Here is a 20,745-nt window from a genome sequence, read left to right on the forward strand (position 1 = left end):
CCCGCCCCCCTCCCTTTAGCCCCTCCCCACACGCGCTCTGGTTCGCGCGGCCTCGTCTGGACACCCCAGCATCTCGTCCCCGCCGGGCCTTTGGTCTCCGTACAAAATGGCGTCCTGCGGCGCTCATGGTCGCCGCCGTACATTGCCTCTAGCCCATCCTGCACCCCGGCTGAATGAAATGGAAACATTAGCATGTTGTGCTGAGAAACGCCGGATCTGGGATAGCAGTCGAGAGTCCCTGGTGGATGGGGAAGGAGTAGAAATAAAACGAAGATCGGACATTCCCTTCGAAGAGAGTGCTGCCATCTTGCTTCAGGCGCGGCGGCGCAGGCATCCGGAAAGCTACTTCCGGCCTCGCCCGGGAACTCCGCAGCGGCGCCTGAAGTGAACCTGTTGGCTTCCGCCGCAAAGGCGGTGTGGTGGCCGGAGTGCTGGGATAAGCCAGCTCCGCAGTTAGGACGGAAGGTCGTGGTCCTGAAGTAACTGATCACTCCGGGAAGTCAGCGGTGCCTTAGTAATGAGGGCTGAACGGACAGCTGTACTAGGTAAATGTGTCCCCTCGGGGCCGCTGGCCGGCGCCATGACAGTGGTCCCGGCGCTGCGCCTCGGCAGCCCCGTACGCGGCCCGGCTGTCTCCCACAGACGGGAAACGATGTTTCCCGCGTGAGCACCCGTTAGAACCCTAGGCCGCCTGAGCTCGGTGCTTCAGAGCCCGCGAGGAGTTTGTTATCTTGCCTTGTATGTCGGCGAGGGGACCTGACCTGAACGACCCGGGGAGAGGGGGGTCACTTCTAGGTACCGGCAGGCGAGGCTTACGCGGAAGACTTGAGGGCTCCGATCTTATTTTTGCAAAAGACCTAACTTACTGAGAGCCGCCTCAGGGGTTGCCCTGATCTTCTCAGGGAAGGCGAATGAACTGAATGTTCTTCGTCGCCTTTGGATTTCGTCCCTCCGTTCCCTCGCCGCACGAATGACCACATCCAGGAATAAATGAAGAAGCGGTGGAGCCAAATGTATCCTTTTAAAAGTAATTTAAGGAGCGCCTGGGTGGCTAAGGTCATGATCTTGGGGTCCCGGGATCGAGCCCCACGTGGGGCTCCCTGCTCAGGGGAAGCCTGCTTCTCTCTACCCCGCTCCAGTTCTCTCTCTCCAATAAATAGATAAAATCGTTTTGTTTTATTTTTTTAAGATTTTATTTATTTATTTGACAGACAGAGATCACAAGCAGGCAGAGAGGCAGACGCGGGGGGGGGGGGGGGAAGCAGGCTCCCCGCTGAGCAGAGAGCCAGATGCGGGGCTCGATCCCAGGACCCTGGGATCATGACCTGAGCCGAAGGCAGAGGCTTTAACCTACTGAGCCACCCGGGCGCCCCCTAGATAAAATCATTTAAAAAAGAAAAAGAAAATAAGTGATTTAAAACGGATTTTTTTTTCCACAAAGTTGGAAATTTTATTTTTTTATATTCTAGAAGTGACTTCTCCACTGAGTCATCGGAAAACTGAGTTAAAGCGTCCAAGTGGACGGATCTCGTGGATAATGATACCTGGCTTCCCTCACATTCCTTTTTTGTTACTAAGGCAGCCAGGAAAATTACAAACCGAAATTAGAAACAATGTATTTCTTTGTCCTCTGCTAGTAACTGATTTTTTAAAACTGGAATTTCACCGTAATGACTCCCACTTTACCCACCGTCTTCTGTCTAACCTGGCCTGAATTCTCCAGACCTTTTCTAGCCAGCACTACTGCCATACCTGTCCTCCTTACACCTTGTGGTGCAGGTCCTTTTCCCTGTGCACTCGGTCGTTAGCAGTGGTGAGCTGCTTCTAGTTGTCAACATATTTCTGTTGCATGGGGTGGGATAACACCGGGTGTAACCTAGATCACATCCTCAAGTGCACTAGCCTCCCTGTTACCTCCACCGGCCTTTCCTAGGGTTAACTCTTACTGAGACCAAATGTAGTATCATTGATTGATTGTCATTTCTCCAGCAGTTTTGGGATTTTGGGGGCGGTGTTTTTTGTGTTTTGCTGGATTTGGATAATATTTCAAGTAGGAGGAGTTTGGGAGCGGTGTACACTGGCTTGTTTTATGGAGGCCAACACAGACATGATGAATTAAAACTTTTCTCTAGAACAGCACTCTCTTACTGCAATGACAAATGTTCTGTGTCAGCTCTGAGTAGTATGGTAGCCACTAGCCATATGTGGCCATAGAGCAGTTGAAATGGAGCTAGTATTATTAAACAACAGCATTTTAAAACTTAAATCTAGGGACACCTGGGTGGCTCAGTCGGTTAAGTGTCTGCCTTCTACTCAGGTCATGATCCCAGGGTCCTGGGATCAAGTCCCATGTCAGGTGTCATGCTCAGTGAGGAGCTTGCTTCCTTCCTCTGCCTGCTTTGCCTGCCGCTCTCCCTGCTTGTGTGCGCGCGCGCGCTCTCTCTCTCTCTCTCTCTCTGACAAATTTTTTTAAAAAGGTGACATTTCAACTCATCATAGAAAGTTTTTAAAAAATTAACTCTAATTTAAATAGCCACGTATGGCTAATGAATGGAATCGTTAGTTCTAGAGCATGTCTTTCCTACATCTCTTCCAGGCACATACTCAGCTTTCACATCTTCAATACAAAACAGATGTCTCTCCATTGTCATTTTCCTCCTTTCTACTCCTCTCCCATTTACTTCGGCAGTCTAGCTGTCAGTTCACAGAAATTCAGACATAAGGTCATCACCCATGCTCTGAATATCAGCAATTCACTGACATCTGATACTAGGTTATTTATTCTCTCTCACCCTTCTTTAGCTTCTGAGTCACCCTTGTCCTGGGTTTCCCCTTCTCCGGCCTGTTGATTATTCCTTCATGTATTATGTCTATGAGTGTCTACTCTGCCAGGATTTTATGTAATGAAGAAAAAAACACTTGTTCCAGTTTGCATGTAGCTTATAGTCTGAGGTACTTGTTTTATAAATCAGTGACATTCAAACTAATGGGACCACAACCCAAAAATATGTTTTACCTTGTAACCCAATATATGTATATTTGTGTAAATATAACAAAAGTTTTAGGAAAAGATCTTTACAAATTACCTGCAAAGCTTAAGCTTATTAATATTTTCTGTACTTTTTTTTTTTTTAATGCTGGTGGAGACCTATGCCACTGATTTTATGACCCACTCATGTTTGAAAACCTTGCCCTACATGCCAGGACTTCTCAGGCTCTGATGCTAGCCTACGACCATCTCATGCATCATGCAGCCTGCTTTCTCTGAGACCCCTTGCTAAAGCACATGGCCCCTACCCATGGGTACTATTCCTTTCTTAGAACACTATCTCCACCCAGACCCCCCATAAATCACATTTTGAGATCCAGCAGCTTCTTTTTTTTTTTATTTTTTTTATTATTAACATATAATGTATTATTAGCCTCAGGGGTATAGGTCTGTGAATCGCCAGGTTTACACTTCAGAGCACTCACCATAGCACATACCTTCCTCAGTGCCCATAGCCCGACCACCCTCTCCCTACCCCCAGCAACCCTCAGTTTGTTTTGTGAGAGTAAGAGTCAGTTATGGTTTGTCTCCCTCCTGATCCCATCTTGTTTCATTTATTCCTTTCCTACCCTCCAAACCCCCCACGTTGCCTCTCAACTTCCTCATATCAGGGAGGTCATATGATAAAATTGTCTTTCTTGATTGACTTATTTTGCTAAGCATAATACTCTCTAGTTTCATCCACATTGTCGCAAATGACAAGATTTCGTTTCTTTTGATGGGTGTATAGTATTCCATTATATATATGTATATACATATATGTGTGTGTGTGTGTGTGTGTGTGTATATATATATACCACATCTCCTTTATCTATTCATCTGTTGATGGACATCTAGGTTCTTTCCACAGTTTGGCTGTTGTGGACATTGCTGCTATAAACATTTGGGTTCACGTGCCCCTTCAGATCACTACATTTGTATCTTTAGGGTAAATACCCAGTAGTGCGATTGCTGGGTCGTAGAGTAGCTCTATTTTCAACTTTTTGAGGAACCTCCATGCCGTTTTCCAGAGTGGTTGCACCAGCTTGCATTCCCTCCAGCAGTGTGGGAGGGTTCCCCTTTCTCCACATCCTCGCCAGCATGAGATCCAGCAGCTTCTCAGACCAGTGGCCTTTGTAAGGATTACCTCTCACTGAGTACGAATCTGATTTCATCCCCTTTCGTAACTCCTGCTTCTATATTTTGTTGGTGAAAGATTCTACCATCTACCCATTTACCTGGGGAGAAACATAGAAGACATTAAGAGACAGAGTGCTAGTAGGGGTGGAGGGGGTGGGGAGAGGCAAGGAGAGAGGGAGAGAATCTTAAGCAGACTCCACACCCAGCATGGACCCTGATGCAGGGCTCAGTCTCACAACCCCGAGATCATGACCTGAGCTGAAATCAAGAGTAGGACGCTTAACTGACAGCCACCCGGGCACCCCATCAGGCTTTCATTGGTAACTTTTATTTTTTTAATTTCTTCACAGAAATATTTTAAATTACCTTCATCTTTAAAAACTTTTTTTTGTGGTTAATTACCCTTCTATGTTCTTTGATTTTTTTTCTCTACCTTGAGTCAAATATTTAATACATACCAGCATCTGCCAATGAAACATAATAGTTTACTAATGGATAGTGACAGAAGACAGATAATGGTTGCCATGGGGAGAGAAAGGAAGGAGTACAAACTGGTACAGAGAAATTTGCGGGTAGTCGATGTGTTCTCTATCTTGACTGTAGTGAGACTATGATTTGTATATACATGTCAGGACTTTTCAAATTGCGCATTTCGCAGTGCAGATTACTAAGCACTGTAGGAACACAGGGAGCTACCAGGCACCTGTTCAAATTGTACATTTCAGTATGTGAGATTTTATATGTCTATTATACTTCAATAAAGTTTTTTTTTAAATTTGGTTGGAAACTTGCTCTGGGAAATATATAATGTAAAATTTGCTAATAAATGTTAATTAAAGGGGCAGCCTATATTACTAAAATCCCTGAATTATTTCTACTCTTGTTAAATCTGCTGAGTTTTTGAGAAATAAATTATTTTCCCCTTAGCTCGTCATCTCACTGAGTAATAAAAACACCAAACACATATGTTGTGTTAACCCTCTACAGGTACTGTTGAGTGGGTTTATATCTACCATTGTTCCTCACAACAACTAACTGAAGTATATTGTACCTCCATTTTTTAATTGAGGAAATATAAGGACTAAAGTTTAAGTAACTTGCCCAAGATCATACTGCTGGTAAGTGATGGCACTAGTCTTTGAACTAAGACAGTCCAGGCCCTTAGTTACAATGATAAATTGCCTCAATTAAGCTTTATACAGAAAAGTATTTAATATTACTTAAAACGTTTTCAGTAATACATCATATATTAAGTTTAATGGTACCTACTTAAATTTTAAATGCCTCAAAATCTGTGAAGGGAACTGAAATCAAAAGATTTTCTAGAGATAATACAGTTTGCGTGTGATACTAGCAGTGTTTTACACTTCTGCTCCTAAAGTGCCTTTAAAGTGATTTCAATCATAAGACTCGATTTTATCCTTATCATGTATTTTACTTCAATTTTCCCCTAGAAGTTATGCCTCATAATTTTAAGCTCATTTTCCAAATCTTACTTTGTGAACCAATGATTCTTCCATGTGAGTTTTGAATATAATTTTTATCTTACATAACATTTTTAAATTCATTTAAATTCAATTTAACATGCACTGTATTAATACCTTCAGGAGTAGAATTTAATAATTCATCAGTTGCATATAACACCCAGTGCTCATTACGTCAAGTGTCTTCCTTAATGTCCATCATTCAGTTATCCCTTCCCCCTGCCCACCACCTTCCAGCAAACCTGTTTCCTAGAGTTCAGCATCTCTTATGGTTTGCTTCCCTATTTTCATCTTACTTTTTCCTTCTCTTCCCCTTTGTTCATCTGTTTTGTTTCTTAAATTTCACATATGAGTGGAATTATATGCTATTTGTCTTTCTCGGACTGACTTATTTCTCTTAGTATAATACCATCTAGTTCCATCCATGTTGTTGCGGATGGCAGGATTTCATTCCTTTTGATGGCTAAGTAATATTCCATCATGTATATAGACCACATCTTTATCCATTCATCTGTCAGCGTACATCTGGGCTCTTCCATATTTTTTTTTTAAGATTTTATTTATTTGTCAGAGAGAGAGAGAGAGTGAGCACTGGCAGACGGAGGCAGAGGGAGAAGCAGGCTCCCTGCCGAGCAAGGAGCCCGATGTGGGACTCGATCCCAGGATGCTGGGATCATGACCTGAGCCGAAGGCAGCTGCTTAACCAACTGAGCCACCCAGGCCTCCCACTCTTCCATATTTTAGCTACAGTGGACACTGCTGCTATAAACATTGGGAAGCATATACCCATTTGAATCACTATGTTGGTATCCTTTGGGTAAATATGTAGTGCAATTGCCTGGTCATAGGGTAGCTCTATTTTTAACTTTCAAAGAACCTCCATACCATCTTCCAAAGTGGCTGCAGCAGTTTGCATTCCCACCAACAGTGTAAGAGGGTTCCCCTCTCTCCACATCCTCATTAACATCTGATATTCCCTGAGTTGTTAATTTTAGCCATTCTGGCTCGTGTGAGGTGGTGTCATTGTGGTTTAATTTGTATTTCCCTGATGCCAAGTGATGTTGAGCATTTTTTTCATGTGTCTAGCATAACTTTTTTTTTTTTTAAGTTAGCACTAAGGACTAAGAAATTTCAGGGGAAAGGGAAGAAAAGACTAAGAAATTTCATCACTAAGGACTGAGACATCATCCATATCTAGTTTACTAGAGCTTTTCACAATTAGTTTACTTACATAAATGTAAAAATAAGTAGCAGTCTCTGAATCAGCAACTGAGACTTTTAAGTTGGCTGCAGAATTTGAGCTGCACAACTTCCAATCACTTCCTATTAAGAGTGCTGTTTATATTTTTCGATTTTTTATTTAAATTCTAGTTAGCTAACATAGACTGTAATCCTGGTCTCAGGAGTAGAATTTAGTGATTCATCACTTACATATAAACATCAATTGCTGAATACAAGAGCCCTCCTTAAACCCATCAACCATTTAGTCCATTCCCAGCCCACTTCCCCTCCACCAATCCTCAGTTTGTTCTCAATATTTAAGATCTCCTACAGTTTGCATCTCTCTAAGAGTGCTGTTTAAATTAAAAGACATTTAGTCTATATTGCCCAAAACAAACTACACATTTAATGCAATCCCTCTCAAAATACCACCAGCATTTTTCACAAAGCTAGAACAAACAATCCTAAAATTTGTATGGAACCAGAAAATACCCCAAATATCAAAGCAGTCTTGAAAAAGGAAAGCAAAGCTGAATGCATGACCATTCCAGATTTCAAGCTATATTATAAAGCTGTAGTCATCAAGATATTATAGTGCTAGCACAAAAACACACACATAGATTAATGGAACAGAATAGAAAACCCAGAAATAGACTCACAACTACATGGTCAACTAATCTTCGACAAAGCAGGAAAGAATAACCAATAGAAAAAGACAATCTCTTCAACAAATGGTGTTGGTAAAACTGGACCAAGTACTTTTTTACACCATACACAAAAATCCAAAATGGATGAAAGACCTAAATGAGGAAATACATAGAGAGCTAGGCATACTAGAAATAGAAATAGAACCAGAAATACTAGAGAACATAGGCAGCAATCTCTTTGACCCGAGCCATAGCAACTTCTTACTATTTAAGATTTTATTTATTTATTTGAGAGAGAGAAAGAGCGCACACACAAGCAAGGAAGAGAGTAAGAAGCAGGTTTCCTGCGAGCAGGGAGCCCAATGTGAGGCTGAATCCCAGGACTACAGGATCATGACCTGACCTGAAAGCAGACGCTTAAATGGCTGACCCACCCAGGCACCTCTGTAACTTCTTACTAGACACGTCTCTGGAGGCAAGGGAAACAAAAGCAAAAATGGACTATCGGGATTTCATCAAGACAAAAAGCTTCTGCACAGTGAAGGAAACAGTAAAGAAAAGAAAACTAAAAGGCAGCCTGCAGAATGGGAGAAGCTATTTGCAAATGATGTATCTGATAAAGCATTAGGATCCAAAATCTGGAAAGAACTTAACAAACTCAAAACTCCAAAACCAAATAACCCAGTTAAGAAATGGGCAGAAGACATGAACAGACATTTTTCCAAAGAAGACATCCAGGTGGCCAACAGACACGCAAAAAGATGCTCAACAACACTCATCAGGGAAATACAAATCAAAACCACAGTGAAATACTATTTCGCACCTGTCAGGATGGCCCAAATTGACAACACAGGAAACAAGAGATGTTGGCAAGGACTTGGAGAAAGGGGAAACCCTATTATACTGTAAACTGGTGCAGCCAGTCTGGAAAACAGTATGGAGGTTCCTCAAGAAGTTAAAAATAGAGCTACTCTATGACCCAGCAATTGCCCTACTAGGTATTTACCCAAAGGATACAAATGTAGTGATTCAAAGGGGCATATACACCCCCAATGTTTATAGTAGCACTATCCACAATAGCCAAAATACGGAAAAAGTTCAAATGTCCATCAACTGACAAATGGATAAAGAAGATGCGGTGTGAATGGAATATTACTCAGCCATCAGAAAGAATGAAATCTTGCCATTTGCAGTGACACAGGAACCAGGGTGTATGATGCTAAGTGAAACAAGTCAGAGAAAGACAAATACCACAAATACCATATGGTTTCACTCATGTGGAATTTAAGAAACAAAACAGATGAGCATAGGGGAAGGAGAAAAAAGGGGGGGGACAAACCGTAAGAGACTCTTAACTGTAGAGAACAAACTGAATGTTGATGGAAGGATGGGGGGTGCTAAATGGGTGTTGGGTAGTAAGGAAGCAGTTGTTATTACAAGAACTGGGTATTACATGTAAGTGATGAGTCACCTAAATTCTACTCCTGAAACCAATATTACACTATATGTTAACTGGAATTGAAATAAAAATTTGAAAAACTATATTTAAAAGACATTTAATCCTCTGTGTCACATCATTAAAATAAATATGTATGTTATTGATGCATTTTTAAGTTGTTTCCCTCTTACTTCCTGAAAATCAAAATAAAAAATTTTGATTTGGCTTTACAAGTTGCAAACGCAACTTGAAATTAATAAAAAATAAAAATTCTCATTGCTTAAAAAAATAAAATCTGCAATTCAGAATTTTATTAGGTCGCCTGTTCTTTCCTGTCTTCATTATAGATTGTTAGATTTCACTTTTCCATCCTTGGTTCTTTCTACTATTGGAAAACTGTCAGTTGACATCTGTGGAGTTATCTGGGAAGCAAGAGAAGTTATGTTCTAGAGGCCAATGTTTTTATTGTAAATGGGACTGAAATTGGAATACTTGAAGAATAGAAACATTGTATTTAGTAATACAGGAAGTAAATGAAGTTGAAACTGTTCTCAGTCTTTATATCACTGTAATAGCAAGCCTTCCAAATTTTATTTGATCAGGCTCACATTTCAAATAACAGATTGAAATAGTGGTCTATACCTTTAACTCTGCTTATTTACCTTTCATTTTCCTCTCAACTGTAATGCAAAGCATGTGCTATCTGCCACATGCCCACAATGAATATTAAGTTCTTTTACTCCCCTTTCTGTCTGTCTCTTCTTAAACCACTAACAGTGCCCTCTGGCCAAACCCAATGGACTGATGTTGCCATGACATTACTGCAGTTACGCAAGCTTTACGCACTGTTTTCTCACATGGGATCCAAAACCTCACCCTGTCTTGGGGTGCCAGGGTAGCTCAGTCAGTTAATTGTCCAAGTCTTGGAATTGTCCAAGTCTTGGTTTCAGTTCAGGTCGTGATCTCGGGGGCCTGGGATTGAACCCCGTGTCAGGCTCCATGCTCAAGACAGAGTGTGCTTGGGATTCTCTTCTTCTCTCCCTCTACATGCACCCTCCCTCACACACAAATAAATAAATCTTATTTTTTAAAAAAGGGGGGTGGTGCGCCTGGGTGGCTCAGTGGGTTAAAGCCTCTGCCTTCGGCTCAGGTCGGGATCCCGGGGTCCTGGGATCGAGCCCCCACATCAGACTCTGCTTGGCAGGGAGCCTGCTTCCCCCTCTCTCTCTGCCTGCCTCTCTACTTGTGATCTCTGTCTGTCAAATAAATAAATTAAAAAGAAAAAAAAAAAAAAAAAAACCTTAGCCTGTCTTGACCCTTCTTTTTCTCAAAGTCTTTACTGCTTCTACAGCTTCCTCCTTTCAGAGACTAGTACTAGGGTTCTTTTTTTTTTTTTTTTTAAAGATTTTATTTATTTGACAGACCGAGATCACAAGCAGGCAGAGAGGCAGGCAGAGAGGAAGGGAAGCAGGCTCCCTGCTGAGCAGAGAGCCCGATGCGGGGCTCGATCCCAGGACCCTGGGATCATGACCTGAGCCGAAGGCAGAGGCTTTAACCCACTGAGCCACCCAGGTGCCCCTAGTGCTAGGGTTCTATCCTCAGTCTCTTTCTTATCCACAGCCTCTCTGGGAAATGTCATCCATTCTCATAGCTTCATCTTTTCACTTCTAAATTCCTGGTCCTTACAAAACCTGATGCACCGTGGCTCTTCCCCTGCCCAATGAGAGAAGTCCAAACTCTTGAATGTGGCATCAATTCTTCTAACTGTACTGTAAGGGCATGTTATGAGCACATTTCTATGTGCTCATTTCACCCAGGTAAAACTGGGTGTGCCCTCAATTAAAGTCTTGTGGGAGGGAGGGATTCTTTGAATTAGCCAAAGTACTTGGAGTTTCCTTTCTCAACACATCTTCCCCCTCCATTTCCTAGAACTCCTGCCCTGTCCCACTCATGATCCTCCACAGAATTCTGATCTGCATCTGCTTACATTTTGTCCTCATTCTAGAGCAAGAGTATACAAATTCCTTTCCTGCTTATTCCATCTCTCTGTCCCAACCCAGTCCCAGCATCTCTACATTGGCAGAAAGCTCCCACGGTGTGGAAATCATTATCATCATCATCCTAATACAAAATCTTGGCTAGGTGTTAAGTCTTTGAAATTTGCTGATGACTTATAGCAGAATTATCCCGTTCTTCTGTTCTAGCTTTATACCACTTTACACTTGACATATAATGGGAAAGCATTAATCATGGAGGTCTGTCTTCCCATACCACTCCTCAAGAGACTCAATTTCTGTTTTGTCTCTAATACTCAATTCACTTCCTTGAATGTAAGCAGGCATTCAGGAAAGTGCACTCAGTAAGAATGCCTTCAAGATTACAATTTAGTAGGGGAGATAAGATATGTACATAATTCTAAAGTGTATGGTAAATGATAATAAATACAGACGGCATCTTACGCCTCTTGTGGCCTGTAAGGACAACAAATGTACTGAAAGGCAACCATCTGGGTCAGATATTTTCAAGTTGACAAATATGCACACAAATTCTTGACCTTCTTTCTTTCACTAAACTCAGTATTCCTGTTTCAGTTACTGTCCCCCTCTGTAATGACTCCCACAGGAAACAAAAATCCACACACACCCCCACAATTTATCTCCACTGAGTTCTTTCCTCCATAGTTACAGGAAAGAAAGTTATCTGATCCAGACCTCTTTCATATGACAGTTTGTCAGATTTTGTGTACAGTCATTAACATGTTTCTCCGTTGCAGGTTAAATATGCCCAGACCCTTCAATTATGTAATGTATTTATCACTATCCTAATCACTCCTCCAGAACTGGCCGACTGTATCACATGTCATCAGTGATGAAAAATGAGTCCAGAAGTGTCCTAATTAATCCTTTTCTCAGGCCTGAAAGTCTTTGGAATTATTCTCAACTAGTCATCTTCTGCATAACTACCTTACCGGCATATGGCACTTGACAGGAAGCACGTTTTTCTTTCCTACTCTCCCACCTCTATCCCTTCCTGGTTCAGGCCCTCATCACCCCAGGCCTGCATCCTGTGTCCGTTTTTTGCTTCCTTGCCTGCTGGTGCCATCCCTGGACCTCTTACGCAGCACTGTCACGTGTGAGTCAGCGAACACTCGTTGAGCTGAGCATCACTCATTGTGATGTGCAGTGCTCATGCTTCAGAGTATCAATTATGAGCAAGACAAGGCCTTTAACTACAGAGGTGACGGACGTCATCTGACTATACCAACGTGTAGAGAGGGTTGCATTGTAGCATGGGTGCACACCCAAGACCGAGGGTGGAAAACGGCATTCCGGCATAGGTTAGTGGAGACCGCATTTGACTAAACTTTTAAGAATGGTTGGAATTAAAAGCAAGAGAGCATTCCAGGCTGAACCAAGAGGTGGGGCCTGAGGGGTCTCATGTACAGTGGTTTACGGGGCTTCTGAGCAGAGCAGAGGGACGGAAGCTCTGTATGTGCAGGAGGAGCAGTACAAAGTGTTTTCGAAAGGAACATTAGAGCAGGTAAAGAATGATCCTGAGTGCCATCCTCGAGAGTCTGTTCTGGATAAGCCTTGAAGAAGGGGTGTTGGGCTCCCAGTTGCATTTCCATCTCTCAGTGGAAGACACTGCAGTCTCAACATTTGGACAAGAAGCCCCGCCTAGCAGCTCTTGTAGAGGAGGCTGGGAAGCAGACCGGAGGCTGAAAAGCAGTTTGGGGAAAGTATCCCCAAACCTGGCAGTGCGCCCCTGGGCGAGTCACCAATTCGCGGGAACCTCCAGGGCCGAGGTGCGGGGAGGATCGCACTCTGTCAGTTTCCATAGTGTGGCCTCACTATAGACAGTCACTGACTTCCTACTGGGACGATTTGAGGGTGGCCCCCGCGGTCCGTCCAGAGCGGGAACCCGTTGGCCTGGAGGCAGCTGCAGGACTCCCGTGCGCGTCCCCGCGGGCGTGCGCAAGCAGCGGGAGGAGCGGACTGGGCACGTGGAACTCCGCCACAGCAGGCTGAGACGGTGCGCAGCGCCCTTTCCTGGGATTGGGCGGAATCATTCCCGGAGAAGGCAGAGACTGGTTAACCCTGGGAAGAGGGCGGAGCCTCGCCAGGGAGGGAGGCGGGACTTGGCTCCCAGTGGTAGCCCTGCCCCCTTGCGGCGTCTCGGGCCCGGGCTGGCGACGCTGAGCAGTCCCTGGAGAGTTCTTGGGCCTTCTAGTCATCCCAGCTACCGGTGACGCGGCCCTCATGAGGCCCACCACTGGCCAGCCGGGGAAAGCGGGGCCAGAACGTGACTCCCTACCCTGAGGAGCCTCCCAGCTCCCCACTCGGTGGCCGCGCGCTCCGCCAGCCCCTTCCTCCCTTCAACGCCCTAGTCCCGAAGTCCGGGAGGCGGGGGTCAGCGAGCCAGCCGAGTGGGAACTGCGCGGTGTACAAGGAGCCTGTCGGCGACCGGTGAGGGGACTGGGGCTGGGAGGGCAGGGTTGGCGCGGGGCGGCGATCCCCAGCTACCGCCCGTCTTCCCTCGGCTCCCGGCGACTAGCGTCTGCGGCAGAGGCGAGCGCCGCTCCGGCAACGAGTGACGCTGAGGCGGGGCGGGACGAGCGATTGGCCAGTTCCCGCTCGCAAACGCCGGGCGGCCTGCTCCTCCCGGGCCTTGCCCTCTGCCTGTCCTCCCCCGTCTTCCCCTGCTGACCTTCGGGGCCGGCGGCCCCACGACGCAGACATCGCCGGGCTAAGACGGACTAAAAGGGTAGTGTCGCCCGCCAGGCCCCGTCGGCGTTAATCGTCCCCGACTCCTAGCTAGGTTTTCGATGGGCGGGCGCCGCGGGCGAGGAACTGGGGTAGGACTGTGGGTGGGAAGTTTCGCCCATGGAGAATCTGCCTAGCGACTCGTGATGAAAGTTGGCTGAGGCGCTCGGATTGGCTGCCCTGCCACCTCCTCAGGTGTGGCGTTCCTCTTTCGGTGGATACTTGCGCGCCCTTTTCCGGTCAGGACCAGGTAACAAGCCTTAAACTAAGTGACCCGGCTCTCTGATTTCCTCTGAAAGCTCCCAGGGTGTGTCGTGGGGCTACAGTACAGAATGCCCACGCTGTTCTAACCATGTGAAGCAGGGTTCTTTAGGGGTCGGAAAAGGACTTAAAAAACTTGCAGAACGTTCAGAATCCTTGAAGTAGAGGTAGGAGTCAGCCCCCGTGCTCGGGTTCCCTCTTCAGAGGAACTGTCCTGAAGAGGGTAAGACCTAAAAACGCAGCAACCGCAGTTCTCAGACTTACACATATCTCAACCTTCTTTTCATATGAAATGTTATGATAGCTTCCTTTACTGAGTTCTCCCAGACAGGAGTGTCCGACACCTGTCGTCCCCTGTCCAAGGTTACACAGCTAATAATGGAAGAAGCAGAATTTGGACACTTGCCTCTGCGGTTCCCATACGCATGTTACGGTTCCATTTCAGTAAACCAAAGCAGAGCATTTGCAGCATATGCGGTAGATAGGGCTATGGAGGATAAGCTGACTGGTGAGAGGCCTCCTCCTCCAGTACCCTGCCATTGGGGAGAATTGTATTCCAGATTAACACATGTTTAAAAAGCACTGGATGCCCTCTGTATGCCCAACTTCTTGCTAGGCCCAGGGAAGTTGCAAAACACCATGTATCATCCCTTCCCACATCCCGGTTCTGGAATGCTCTGTCCCCCTTTGGGTTGCAGTTTTGCCCATGTGTCAAAGGAAGTAAGGAATAGACTATCCTACTACGTGTGTTCTCTCCCTGCCAACAACCCGAACTTCTCCACGGTTTCCAGGTCACAGGAAAATCTGTGTGAAGGCAAAACGTCCAAAACAGCGTACTTGGATCATGATCAGGCTTGGGCACTTGGGATGGAAAGCAGCTGTCATTCCTATTTCTAGCAGTTCCTTAAACATGCCAGACTAGATCTGAAGCTGAAACAGGCAACTTGTTTTGAAGTACTGGACCTTGTTTCTGTTAGGTCAGGAGTGGCTATTTTGGTGCTCTAGATTCCACACTCCATCCTTACCTAGAAAAGGGGCTGAAGCCTTCCTGGAATGGATGGGACTACTATTCCCTGTTACTTTCATTGATTATTCAGAATAAAGCCAAGTAAGGGGACGGGGCTGTGGGGTGTGAAGGTGCTCAGCAGAGTTTCTCTGAGGAGGGGTTATTGGAGCAGAGCCCTGAATAAAGAGGTGAAGGGACTTTACAGCCCCAAAGTAGGCAATTAATTTAAATAATACATTTCATTTAGCCCAATATATCCAAAATATTATTTCAATATATAATCAACATTAAACATTATTGAGATATTTTGCATTCTTTTTTTCATACTAAATCTTTGAAATTAGGAGTGTATTTGACCCTTACAGCCTATCTCAATTTGGACCAGCCAGCCACATTTCCAGCGCTCAGTCCTGTATGGCTCATGGCTACTGTAGTGCACAGCACATCTGGGGACAGCCCTCATCCCCACTCCTGCACCAGCTTTACCCAGCTGTGGCTTCAAGATGGAGGAATTGCAAGATGATCACTTGTCTCTTCATCCTGCCCCAGAAGTATTGGCCTGGCAGAACAGATAGCCAGAAAAGAAAATCTTTGTACTAACTGAAGGACACAACTCAGAAGAAAAAGAACTAAGCTGCTCTCATAGTAGATTGTTAGTTAATGTACTAAATCCTAGTTAATTACCACACTCTTGATCTGTAGTTATGTTAGATATGGTTAGATGTGGAATGAAATACCTGCAATATCTATTAAGAAACAAAAATAAAGTGATATATGAAACTCCATTTATTTTTAATCAATTGTGAATGTTAATTTTTCATTAGCTTATCTTACTTAGTACCTGTTTTCAGTTACATATATAATATTTGTAAATATTTGTACTTAGAACTATTTAATATAAATGCTTGATAAGTACTAAAATATTTTAAGTATTGAACGATTAGGACTTTTCACCAACTCACACATTATTACCTCCTTCCCTCTTTCCAAGCCCTCCTGTACTTATTTTTTTTTTCCTCCTGTACTTACTTTTTTACTTAAAATGAATTTGGTAGTATAACAACTTGAAAACTCTCAGTCAGAAAAAAAAAGAAACTCTCAATTGGGAAACTGGTTAGGATAGTCTAGAAATCATTTTTTTTTTTTTGGTACAATAATATTATTTTTTTTCTTTCAGATTTTCTCCCAAGCATAGACCCCTTTGCTTCCAGGGCAAACTCCAGCATGGGGTGAGGTACAGAAGAAAGACTTCAGGGGTGTACTCTGGCACTCAGTTACCAAACCTGCCCCCTTGATCAGGGTCTGTCTCACTGCATCTATAATGGGGGGAAATTATATCTTTGTTTATATGCCATTTATGTATGCATGTTTGTGTTTGTGCATTTGTCTTACCTTCCTTGGGCCTGTGCCCTGGGAGGCAGAGGGTGGGTTCCCAGAAACTTGGCCTGAGAGGTGCCATGGTCCCTGGTGTCCCTCAAGTGAGGTAGAACCCTCACCAGCATGTGCATTGCTCTCTTTGGCATTTGGATCAAACACTGAGTCCTGAGGGAAAGTTTTATTCACATGAGGGCAAACATTTTTTGAAATGACAACCCAGAATAGACAGCCCAAGTATCTGGGCTGAAAGTTCCCTCTGGAAGAACTGAGACATTCTCTGTAAAGACTGCTTTCAGGTCTGCAGAGGGGCTCCTGTCCCTGCTTTTGGCTTTTGCCTAAACTCATTCTCTGTGAATAAGATATCTGGGATTTAAAATACCGCAGGCCAAAGAAAAAAAAAAGTGTGTGTGGGAGAGGAGTGTGATAGATGAAACGGAATAGCAAAATGTAGATATATGCTAAAGGTGAGGGATTCATGATATTATTCTTCAGTTTTTTATATTTGAAAATGTCCATTTAAACAATACTCTCCTCCAAAAAGTACTCCCCTCTTCTTTCTTTCCCTGCCTCTGTCCTCTTTGCTCAATGTAAATTCATGTTGTCCCTCTTACTTCATCCCTGCAGGGTACAGAACATTCTGCTCCAAAGGCATGAGAAGAGAACATCGTAAATTGGCCACTCCTGCCCAATGTGGAGGGGAGCAGAAACTCCAGAGCCCACCCCTGAAGGTTTGTGGCTTTCAAGGCTTTTTTTCAATGGATCCCATTTTTGGGGTGTTTTAACCAGAGCTCTGGGTATTTATGATGTTTCCATCTGCCAATAAGAAAAAGACTGCTGATCATTTTGTTTGCTTCCTCTCCCTGACCTATTGACTGACACGGCCTATAACTCATAACAACTATACCTAATCTCCACTGAATTTAGCTGGGACCAATCCATGAGCCTTGAGGAGAGTAGTCCGTGATGAGGCCCACAGGAGGTTCTGTACAGAAAGGCTGATCCTGCTCCCAGACAGCCACCTGGACCAACTTCTCAAAAGGACTCAGAGATAACATTTGAGATAAAGAGGGTATCAGATCAGATCCCATCCCCATAAAGGGGTTTCTCTGCTACTCTCAGTTCTCAGATCCCTGGAGCTAGGGCAATGAGAAAGGTTTGCAGAATGTTTACAAACAACTTGGATGACCTGAGAATTAGGAAGGAATGCATCTTCCTTCTCCACAGTTTTCCTGAAAATGTGAAAAGCACTTCTAGGCTAATGCCATTAATTTTAAGTATTATTCTTTGTGGATTATTCATGTTCCTTTTTGGCCTTTTCCTGGGTCCTGAGTTGCTTTCTCAAGGCTAGGCCAGGAAACTTTGAGGCTGTGTACTGGTGTGGAGTGATTATCAGCTACTGTCCAAAGCCAAGGCAATACTTTGCCATTTCTTGGATAACCATCCCTTGCCCAGGCCCCAGCCCTTTCTGAGACTTTTGCCCAAACTGCCACTTCTCTACAGATTTATGCTTCATCTCATTGCCCTCCTTGTCCTTGCAGCCCAGATTTGTCTGGGTTCACATTGGTGACTTTAGAAATCAAGGTCTCAGAGGAAGGTGTAGATGTAGTTGAGGCCCAGGGGCCCTCTCATTGCCTGTCCCTCCTTGGTGTTTTCTAGCGCATGTCCAGGCCAGGACCTCTGATCTAAGAACAGAAAACAGGCTGCTGGGTGCTCCTCATTCCCTGCCAAGCAGATTTTTGGAAGCAAACTCCCTCTCTGAATCCCTCCTGCCCTTCCTGATGACATGAGGACTGCCCCCCAATACTTCTAGGAGTCCTATGGCTTTGCCTCCTCTTGGAGAGTGGAATCCAGGAGATGGCCTAGCTGAGGAAGTTACAAGAAATAGGGGCCCTGTGCTTGCCTCTCCATTCCCCAAGGTGTAGCTGTTGCAGCTGTTACTGTGGCTTACAGTGACTCTCTCCCTATAGGGTGAAGGGTGAAGGGTGAACCTGGCTGCAGCCCACCCTAGAAAAAGCTGCAGAGCCTGCCCACAAAAGAAGGAACCTGGCATCTGCAGGCCAGTTTTCCAGGCCTCCCGTTCTTCCCTCTGCTACTCCCTTTGTAGGCCTTCAGGAAACTGAAAATAACACGCAGTTTGAGGCGGTGGACCCCGGCGTGGGAGTGGCACACGTCCCTGCCAGCCTGGCCCCCAGCCTGCGTCCCGAGGGCACCCCAGCCTAGCCCTCACCATGTTCGCTGCATCAGAGGCAGCGGCGGTGGCCGCGGCAGCAGCAGGAAGGCCTTACATGTGCAGTGAGTGTGGCAAGAGCTTCAGCTACAGTTCCGTGCTGCTGCGCCACGAGCGTGCCCATGGCGGCGACACCCGCTACCGCTGCCTCGACTGCGGGGAGCGCTACGCACTGGCCGCTGACCTCCGCGCGCACCGACGCACGCATGCTGGCCAGACGCTCTACATCTGCAATGAGTGCGGCCAGAGCTTCCGTCATAGTGGCCGCCTGGACCTGCACCAGAGCACACACAGACAGCGCGGCCGCTCCTGCCCCTGCCGCGCGTGCGGCCGCAGCTTTCCACACCTCTCAGCTCTGCTGCTGCACCGGCGCCGCCGGCACCCCCCCGAGCGGCCCTGCCGCTGCCCCCTGTGTGCGCGCGCCTTCCGTCAGAGTGCCCTCCGCTTCCACCAGGCGCGGGCACACCCGTGGGGGACACCCATCCCACCTCTCGACCCGCTCCACCACTGCGCGCAGTGCCCACGGGCCTTCCGCAGCTCCGCAGGGCTGCGGAGCCACACTCGCATCCACGTGAGCCAGCGTCCGGCTCCTGAGCCGCACGCGCCGGGTGCGCACCAGTGCAGCGTGTGCAGGAAGAGCTTCGGCAAGAGCTCCACGCTAACACGACACCTGCAGACGCACTCGGGTGAGAAGCCCTTCAAGTGCCCGGAGTGTGGGAAGGGCTTCTTGGAGAGCGCCACGCTGGTGCGCCACCAGCGAACGCACACGGGGGAGAAGCCTTACGCGTGCGGGGACTGCGGGCGCCACTTCAGCGAAAGTTCCACCCTGTTGCGCCACAGGCGCAGCCATCAGGGGGAGCGGCCGCACGCATGCGCCACGTGCGGCAAGGGCTTCGGGCAGCGCTCGGACCTGGTGGTGCACCAGCGCATCCACACGGGCGAGAGGCCCTTCCCGTGCACCGAGTGCGGCCGCCGCTTCAGTGACCGCTCTGACCTCACAAAGCACCGGCGCACGCACACCGGCGAGAAGCCCTACCACTGTGAGCTGTGTGGCAAACGCTTCACATGCGTCTCCAACCTCAACGTGCACCGGCGCAACCACGCCGGCCACAAGCCCCACACGTGCCCCGAGTGTGGCAAGGCCTTCAGCGTGGCCTCCAAGCTGGCGCTGCACCGCAAGACCCACCTGGGCGAGCGGCCGGCTCAGTGCGCCGAGTGCGGCAAGTGTTTCAGCCACAGCCGCTCGCTCTCCCAGCACCAGCGGGCGCATACGCGCGCTCGAGCCGCCGCCGCCCAAGCCACCGCAGGAGCTGCACTCATCCTTGCTGGGCGGGCAGAACAGGAAAAGCCGGACTTCTTGTGTCCCAGCTGAGGGACACTTGCTGAGAAGCTTTTCTGTAGTAGGCTGGGCACGTACAGATGCACTGCCACAGGGAGGTCTTTGTAGAGACAGCCCGGCCGGCTGTCACCTTTCCCCCTCTTCAGTGGTAGCCCTTCACCTGGACTGCGGCCAGGCCCCTACATCTACTTTCCTGGTCACCTCTTCCTGTCCTCCATCCTTCCTGTCCTCCCCCTGGGGTGTAGGGAGGGAGGAAAACCTCCTAGACAGGAAAGAGAGCCCAGGTATGGGTATATTCCACTGCTGCTGTTGTGCCCTCCAAGGTTTCTTTTCTGCTTTCTGACCTGGGTTCGAACTTCTCTTGTCCCATCCCCTTTTCCAGCCTGAGTCTCCTCTAGCTCTCCTTCCCGTGTTGGTTTGTTGTCCTGCCTCTTCATGTAATGATCACAGATGTGGCCACAGGGACAACCCACCCACCTTGTGGTCTTCTTGACTCTTGGTTCTACTTGAGTCTCTGCTGCTTTCTCCCTAGGCTCAAAGATGGGAAATTTGTAGGCAGAGAGATGATGGGATAGCTCATTTCAGTGAAAGACATCATGCCAGAAGCCACCAGCCTGCTGCCTGGCAGAGAAGGCCCACCACAGTGAAGCTGGGCAGGAGCCTTCAGCAAAGCAGCACCAGTCCCATGGAGCACACCTGATGGTGTCCAGATCAAAGTGCCTCTCAGGGCAATATTCCCCAGCTAGGTGGGGGGACATATAGACCCTGTGGGCAATATTCTCCAGCTAGGTGGGGGGACATATAGACCCTGTGG

The 20,745-nt window shown here is 46.7% G+C and overlaps 1 protein-coding gene across 6 annotated transcripts; it reads left to right on the forward strand.

The window, feature by feature from the left end:
- The first annotated feature begins 350 nt into the window (after positions 1 to 350).
- Positions 351 to 20,613, forward strand: ZNF672 (zinc finger protein 672). Of its 6 annotated transcripts, none has more exons than XM_080803488.1 (4): positions 401 to 545; positions 16,166 to 16,288; positions 16,990 to 17,093; positions 18,333 to 20,613. In XM_080803488.1, exon 4 carries the CDS (start codon positions 18,594 to 18,596, stop codon positions 19,962 to 19,964), a length of 1,371 nt encoding a protein of 456 aa, XP_080659614.1. In that variant the 5' UTR covers positions 401 to 545; positions 16,166 to 16,288; positions 16,990 to 17,093; positions 18,333 to 18,593; the 3' UTR covers positions 19,965 to 20,613. The 6 variants fall into 6 exon arrangements, with proteins under 6 accessions (XP_080659613.1, XP_080659615.1, XP_080659614.1 ...); XM_080803490.1 differs by having other exon boundaries at positions 18,470 to 20,613; XM_080803486.1 differs by lacking the exon at positions 401 to 545 and adding an exon at positions 13,142 to 13,424.
- Positions 20,614 to 20,745: the final 132 nt, after the last annotated feature.

The sequence above is a fragment of the Martes martes genome, assembly GCF_963455335.1.
Source record: "Martes martes genome assembly, chromosome: 5".
Lineage (NCBI taxonomy): Eukaryota > Metazoa > Chordata > Mammalia > Carnivora > Mustelidae > Martes > Martes martes.